Source organism: Ovis aries, chromosome 11, assembly GCF_016772045.2.
Source record: "Ovis aries strain OAR_USU_Benz2616 breed Rambouillet chromosome 11, ARS-UI_Ramb_v3.0, whole genome shotgun sequence".
Taxonomy (NCBI): domain Eukaryota; kingdom Metazoa; phylum Chordata; class Mammalia; order Artiodactyla; family Bovidae; genus Ovis; species Ovis aries.
The window spans coordinates 23,940,927-23,949,461 of NC_056064.1; the positions used below are offsets into that span (position 1 = coordinate 23,940,927).

The 8,535-nt window shown below is 42.5% G+C and overlaps 1 protein-coding gene across 1 annotated transcript; it reads left to right on the top strand.

Annotated features, from left to right (window-relative positions):
- Positions 1–6,883: 6,883 nt before the first annotated feature.
- Positions 6,884–7,843, top strand: LOC105614242 (olfactory receptor 3A10). Its single transcript, XM_027975397.3, has one exon. The coding sequence runs from the start codon at positions 6,896–6,898 to the stop codon at positions 7,841–7,843; it is 948 nt and encodes a 315-aa protein (XP_027831198.2). The 5' UTR covers positions 6,884–6,895.
- Positions 7,844–8,535: the final 692 nt, after the last annotated feature.

Genomic DNA, 8,535 nt, shown 5'->3' on the forward strand with positions numbered 1-8,535 from the left:
TAAAGTGGGATGGATGGGACAGACAAGAAAGAAGGGATAAAAGAAAAGGAAGGTCAGTGTTATAGGAAAAATATTTTTTAGAAAATAAAAACATGGAGTAAGAAGTTTTGTTTCTTTAATAAATTTACAGTTTGTTCCACAGCAGCTGGAAGAGGCTGGTAGAGGAATTGCTGGAGATTGACTTTAGCAAATAAACCAACACAAAGAGAACAAAGTTTAAAACCAAAATCCAAGGGGCAAGGCATTGTTTAGAAAAACCATAGAGATGAGGTAGAATATTGGGCTGACAATAACAAAAAATATGTGTAATAACACTAATTAAAGAGTTTCAGCTCACCTGAAAAAGTCTCCCTGACCGACTGACTGCAGACCTTTGCTTTCTTGGACATAAACCAGAACCAAACTCTCCTTCTGCATTGCTAAAAGGAGAAAACCACTTCATTTATTCCATTTATAGCTTTAAATATCTTTTTATATAATGCAATAAAAATGCATGCTTAATAAAAAATTAGGAAGTATGAAAAGAATAAAATTACTCATAAGTTCATTTCAGAGATAATCACTTTGATATTTAGTCTATAATTGTTTAAAAAGCTTGTACCTAATCTATATTTGTAAAAATAGAATAACCTGCTTTTTTCACTTAATAACATAGTGATAACATATTAATAAAAGAATAACATAGATGGATATCTTTCCATGACATTCAATAGAGATCTTACTCATTTTTTTCTAGATTGCATAGCATTCCTTTGAATGGATAGAATAAAATGGACTTTACAACTTTCTCTTAGTGAATGTGCTTTGGTTGAAATAATCTTGTTGGATGGAGTGCTGCAATGAACCTAGAAAGAACCTTTATTTAATTTTCAAAGGAATAAATTCATTGATTCTTTCCCCGCTGATATAAAATCACCCTTTCACTATCGACCTAATATCCTTCTAGTTTGGGGTCTGTTGTTAGACTCTCCTTTGCTTTTCTTAATCATTATGGTATTAAAACACAAGTTAATATGTAGTTGTTAAGGTATTTCTTATTACTTTCATTTCCCTGGCGTTGGTCTGTCTTTGCCATACTCATTCTTGCAACTACTTATAATCATTCTTCCAATTAATTTTGAAAATCTGTAAATTTCTACTAACAGAGTGTCAATGTATAAATTTAGGAAGAACTGACACCTTTGTATTACTGATTTTCCTAATCTGGAACAAGGTATATTGCTTTAATTACTAAAGTCTTATTTTATAGCTTAAGAGTGTTTTGTTTTTTTTTTTTTAATAATAGAATTGTGTGAAACAGAAAGCTAAATTTCCCTTGCCAGGAGGCAGATTTGTCCAGAGTGCTTCAGGAGGCCAAAGAGGCATGTCCCACAGATAGGGGTTAGTGAGTGTATGCTCAAATTACTGCAGCTGGCTCTGGAGAGTCGCTGATACTTACACACACCACTTGGAACCTTGGGAAAAAGGTTCTATGTGAATTTATTATTCTGATAGTCAGGAATATTTACACTTAGAAAAGTAATGGAAAGGAAACATTTTTGTGTGCTTTATTGAGTTCGCCGGTTTTTAGACTCCCAGCTGTACCTGAAGCACAGACATGTAGTTTATAAGACTTGAAAGTAATCAGGAGGCTTCCCTGGGGGCTGCCTGCAATAAGGGAAGCCGCCTGCAATAAGGGAGACCTGGATTCAGTCCCTGGGTTCGGAAGATCCCCTGGAGGAGGGCATGGCACCCCACTCCATATTCTTGCCTGGAGAATCCCCAGGGACAGAGGAGCCTGGCAGGCTACAGCCCATGGGGTCACACAGAGTCAGACATGACTGAGCAACTAAGAACACATGCTTTTCAGCTCTTACAGAATGAAATTTGTCAACAGTGGACCCACATCCTTCTTTGTCAGCAATCATCTAGGGCTAAATTTCTATACACCTCATTAGAGAGGGCCAGTACCTCCAATTTGCCAGGCTTCCAACTCACCACACCCTTTGTCTTGCCCTTGTAGGCACAGCAGTTTGTTATCCCTGATCCAGACATTTGATGTTCTGCTTTCGTCACTGCTGAAAAAAGCTTTGATCTGCAATGTATGTGTGTTTCCTAGAATTTTCTGATTCTTTCTGAACCCTCAACTTATAGGAAATTCTACTAGCACATAAGGCACTCAAGTATTATCAATAGGATGAATCACTGTCTAATCTGGGGGGTTCCCCAGGTGGCTCAGTGGTAAAGAATCTGCCTGCCAATGCAGGAGACACGAGAGAAGTGGATTCGATCCCTGGGTTGGGAAAAAAACCCTGAAGAAGGAAATGCAACCCACTCCAGTATTCCTGCCTGGAAAATCCCATGGACAGGGGAGCCTGATGGGCTACACTACAGTCCATGGGGTCACAAAGAGCTAGGCATAACTGAGCGACTGAGTACACACGCGCGCGCTCGCGCACACACACACACACACACACACACACACACACACACACACACACATTGTCTTATTTTAGGGAAGATGGTCTCAACAGTTAGGCACTATCTAGGGAGAAGAAAAGAGGCACAGACTTGTCACTAAATTGGACCTGACACTAAACAAAACCTGACCTATGTCCATAAAAGTATAATTTTGTTAAAGTATTAATTGATTCCAAAAACTTTCATAGAGTACCTAAAATGTAGCAGGAAAAACACTACCTGCCAATCCGGAGTGGTCTGCCTCTTTCTCTGGTCTCTGCTTGCCTTCTCTGTGTGGCGCCAGTTTGCAAACCAACACAAAAATTTCATAGATAAGATACAAAAGTCATGAATCATAAAAGAAAAAATTGATGAATTGGATATCATCAAAAATTTAAATGTCCATTATTCAAAGGATACTGTTTATGAAAATATAAGTCACAGACTGGGGAACTATTTGCAAAACATGGATTAAAGGCTAGTATCCTTTATATTTAATAAAATATATTTTTTAAAATAAGAAGTAGAAAAACAACTAATTTCTATTGAGGGGGAGCAAATTATTTAAATACTTGATCAATGACATACAGATGGTAAATAAGCACATGAAAAGATGCTGAATATCATTAAGGAAATACAAAGTTAAACCACAATGAGATACTATTGCACACCTAATAGAGAGGTTTAATATTAAAAAGACTGATGATATTAAGTGTTGATGAACAACTGGCAATCTCATTCATTGCTGGGAGGAATTCAAAATGGTACAGCCACTTTGGAAAACAGTTTGACAGTTTCATTTAAAATTAAACATCCACTTAAGTAGGTTTCAGCAGTTATTGGAGAAGGCAATGGCACCCCACTCCACTACAGTACTCTTGCATGGAAAATCCCATGGATGGAGGAGCCTGGTGGGCTGCAGTCCATGGGGTAGCTAAGAGTCGGACATGACTGAGCGACTTCACTTTCACTTTTCATTTTCATGCACTGGAGAAGGAAATGGCAACTCACTCGTGTTCTTGCCTGGAGAATCCCAGGGACTGGGGAGCCTGGTGGGCTGCCATCTATGGGGTCGCACAGAGTCAGACACGACTGAAGCGACTTAGCAGCAGCAGCAGCAGTTATACTCCAAGGCATATTCCAAGGAGAAATGAAAACATGTCTCCACACAAAGAATTGTCTGAACATAGTTGTATCTTTATTTGTAATGGCTAAAATCTGGAAACAGTCCAAATATTCATTAACTGATAAATACCTTAGCAAATTGCAGTACGTGGAATATGACTTGCTGAAATGTACTACTACAACCAACAGGCATGAATCTCCGAAGGATCATGCTAATAGAATGAATCCAATTATTTAAAAAGTCTACATAATGTGTGATTTCATTTATGTGACACTATGTAAAAACCAAAACCACAGGGAAAGAAATCAGATCAGAGGTTGCCATTGCTATGATGTGGAGAGGGGATTGCCTGCAAAGGTGCAGAAGGGAAGTTTTTGGAGCAGTTGAAGTGTTCCATATATTGATGGAGGTGGTAGACACATGACTATATATTTTATCAAAGCTCATCAGACTTCACAATTAAAGCTATACTTTAGTTAACTTTTTTTTCAGCTCTGTAATTTTGTAATTGCTTCTTTATGTTTGTATGATTTTGTTAACTTTTTATTTTATATTGGAATATAGCCAATTAAAAATGTTGTGATAGTTTCCGGTGCATGGCAAAGTGGCCCAGCCATGTATCCATTCTCCCCTCAAACTCCCCTCCCATCTAGCCTGCCACACGACATTGGCCAGAGTTCCTTGTGTTGTACAGTAGGTCCTTGTTGGTTATCTATTTTAAATAAGCAGTGTGTACATATTGACCCTAAACTTTTAAAAGCTGTACCTTAAAAAACCCAGCGTAGAAAATAAATGAGAGAAACAGTACCAGAATCAGTGAATCTGGAAACCAGCCTGAGCTCCACTAGGGACACCCTCTCTGGCTTTGCCAAGTCAACTGAGCCCTCTAGTTCTTATTTTTCCCATCAGTAATATGGAACCTGTATCCTTTCTCAGGAGCATTAGGAGCCTGGAATGAAGTTGTGACTCTAATGTTCCTTTAATAAAGTCCAAAATGCTAGGCAGATGAGAGAAACCCTTAAGGACTGAAGGACTGAGATTGTTTGTCTGCCTCTGGCTTCTGGTGCAATCCCTGGGGAGTGTGTCATTTTTAGGGCCCCTACGGGCTTGTTAGCTCCCAAATACAGAGAGAACACCAAGACACACTCTGCCATTCCAGGCGCCACTTTCTCTATAAGGCATCTGGAGACGGGCCACTTTGGGTCAGCTTGGCACTCACTCCCCTCTCTACAAGAACCGCCATCTGGGAACTCGGAGTAGAAAGGTAAGTGTCTCTGCACCAGGACTGCTAATTTCCATCCTTCGTGAGTAAGTGTGGATGAAGAGCCCACATGATCTTCAGGTAGCTTTTCCCTTGGTGCTAGAGAATAAAGGACTGAGCCATCATCGGATTCAGGGGGTGGCAGTGAAATGCAACGGTGGCGTTCTCTACTCTTAGTGACAAGAAGGATGAAGGTCAGAGCTGGCAAGTAGAGGAAGTTAGAGGGAAGAGATTAGGGTCAAGAATGGGGAAATGAAAAGTCTGGGGAGAGGCAAGGGTGGGTATTTAGGTTGATCAGGGCAGAGAAATAAATATTTATAGTGTCTTACAGCATATTAAAAAACAGAGACATCATTTTGCCAGCAAAAGTCTGTCTGGTCAAAGTATGGTTTTTCCAGTATTTGTATGAATGTGAGAGCTGGACCATTAAGAAGGCTGTGTGTCAAAGAATTGATGGTTTCAAATTGTGATGCTTGAGAGGACTCTTGAGAGTCCTTTGGACAGCAAGGAGATCAAACCAGTCAATCCTAACAGAAATCAATCCTGAATATTCATTGGAGGGACTGAAGCTAAAGCTGAAGCTCCAATACTTTGGCGATGAGCAGACTCATTGGAAAAGACCTTGATGCTGGGAAAGATTGAAGGCAGGAGGAGAAGGGAGCAATAGAAGATGATGTGGTTGGATGGCATCACTGATTCAATGGTCATGAGTTTGACCAAACTCTGGGAGATAGTGAAAGACGGAGAAGCCTGGCGTACTGCAGTTCATGAGGTCACAAAGAGTTGGACACGACTTAGTGACTGAACAACAAATACCTCTAAGTAAACCTAGAGATAATACAATATAGCCTTTCATATTGCAGAAGGGAAAATGGATGGACATATAGATAGATGATAGATACTGAGATATTGGCAAAGGGGTTGGCAAAAATAAAAGCACAAAATACAAGTTCTCCAGAACAAACTCTTACACATGTGAACTTAAAACAGGATATCTTTTTTTGAGCTTTCCTTTTCTCATTTTAAAATGATTAGCTATCTTCAAGAATTTCTGTGAAATTTAAATGGAGTAAAATATTTCACAAAAAGTTTATATTCAAGTAAATGTTGGCTTCCTATTTTTTCCTCCTTTCTTTGTCTCCTTCCTCCCTTCCTTTTATCTTCTTTTCCCCTTCTGTTATCCTTTTTCCAATGTCCTGATGCTAGTAGTAGAAGCTTGTTTATAACACAAGCATCTAGACTCTTAACTCCACAGCTCTTTCCACTGTGCTGAGTTGTCCTTATATACCAGGAGAAAGAAAGGGAGAGAGAGACAGAAGGAAGGAGAGGAGGGGGGAGGAAGGGAGGGAAGGAGAAAGAAAGAGAGAGAGACTGTGAACGTCTTTGCGTAGAGAAAGAACTACTTAAGGCAAATTGGACCACAGGACCCGAGGCACACTGCAGCTTGCATGGACAGGCAGGGTGGGGATGACTGGAGAAGTGGGAGTAGACAGATGCATTCAGGAGAGAGATGAACCTCTGCTCAGAGCAAGGCTAAACTCTTATCACTGTGTCATGAGACACTGTACTGTGTCACTGCTGTTGATTCATACCCAGATTGGGCGTGCCTTAATGTTAACTTAGGAAAATCTGCCTATGATGACATTTCCTAAGGTCAGTCACTCTACACTGATACAACCTTCATAGCTGTCAAAATAGTGAAACCCTTCCATCTTATTTTGATCGACAGCCACTGTCCTGGGTACCCAGAGCAGTTTCCTCTGTTCCAGCCCCTTTCTTGGGATCCTCTGGATCTCAACCTGAGCTGGAAATTCAAGAGTTAATGTCTAGCATTGTAAGGGCCATGGGGATCCTGCTCAAGCTCTAATCAGTATCCATTCCATCAATAAATGTACATGCCCCATTATCCCTAGCATCCAGCAGACACAGATTAAGTAGTGGGCTGCCGTCTATGGGGTCGCACAGAGTTGGACACTACTGAAGTGACTTAGCAGCTTAGCAGCATCAGCAGCAGCTTCCCCTTTAAGCAGGCCCACATTTTCTCACTCTACGTCTCTCAGCAGTGGCCTATGGAGCCAGGTGCCTGGGGCAACAAGACTGTGGTCACTGAATTCATCCTTCTTGGCCTAACAGAGAACATCGAACTGCAACCCATCCTTTTCGCCATCTTCCTCTTTGCCTATGTGATCACAGTTGGGGGCAACTTGAGTATCCTGGCCGCCATCTTTGTGGAGCCCAAACTCCACACCCCCATGTACTACTTCCTGGGGAACCTTTCTCTGCTGGACATTGGGTGCATCACTGTCACCGTTCCTCCCATGCTGGTCTGTCTCCTAACCCACCAATGCCGAGTTCCCTATGCAGCCTGCATCTCACAGCTCTTCTTTTTCCACCTCCTGGCTGGAGTGGACTGTCACCTCCTGACAGCCATGGCCTACGACCGCTACCTGGCCATTTGCCAGCCCCTCACCTATAGCATCCGCATGAGCCATGACGTCCAGGGAGCCCTGGTGGCCGTCTGCTGCTCCATCTCCTTCATCAACGCTCTGACCCACACAGTGGCTGTGTCTGTGCTGGACTTCTGCGGCCCTAACGTGGTCAACCACTTCTACTGTGACCTCCCGCCCCTTTTCCAGCTCTCTTGCTCCAGCATCCACCTGAATGGGCAGCTTCTTTTTGTGGGGGCCACCTTCATGGGGGTGGTCCCCCTGATCTTCATCTCGGTGTCCTATGCCCACGTGGCAGCCGCAGTCCTGCGGATCCGCTCGGTGGAGGGCAGGAAGAAAGCCTTCTCCACGTGTGGCTCCCACCTCACCGTGGTCTGCATCTTTTATGGAACCGGCTTCTTCAGCTACATGCGCCTGGGCTCCGTGTCTGCCTCAGACAAGGACAAGGGCATTGGCATCCTCAACACTGTCGTCAGCCCCATGCTGAATCCACTCATCTACAGCCTCCGGAACCCGGATGTGCAGGGTGCCCTGAAGAGGTTGCTGACGGGGAAGCAGCCCCCCGAGTGAGAAGGCAGGGGTGTCAAGATGCCTCTCCCTCCTTGGGCAACTCCCTGCTTTCTTGTGCTGAAGGCTTAGTTGTGGGCAGGAGGATATTCAAGGGTGGACTAAGAAGGAAAGTAGGTAACTCAGGCCATGGTAGAATGTGGTTTGCCATGAACTGGGGAGAAAGGCTAAAGCTTAGAGAAGAGAGTATCTAAATAACTGATGAAAGATGGATTAGAGACAGATGGGAGAAGGGACTTTCCTGGTGGCCCAGTGGCTAAGACTTCATGTTTCCAGTGCAAGAGGCCTGGGTTCAATCCCTGGTCAGAGAACTAGATCCCACATGCTGCAAATAAGAGTTCACAAGTCCCAACTAAAGATCCTGCCTGCTGCAATGAAGATCAAAGATCCTGCAAGTAAGAGCCAGCACATCCAAATAAATATGTCAATATGTTTTTAAAGGATAAATGGGAGAAAATTATACTATGGGTCAGGAAGTGGGACACAAATAGATTATGTTGTATTTTTAAAATTCAATGACTGTTCAGTTGAAATACATTAAAAATATTAATTAAAATGTTTGCCCTCACCTTTTTAAGATAAGATATGTTTGTATCTTTGGGCTTCCCTAGTGGCTCAGGTGGTAAAGTGGCTCAGATGGTGGGTCTGGCTGCAATGCAGGAGACCCAGGTTCGATTCCTGGGTTGGGAAGATCC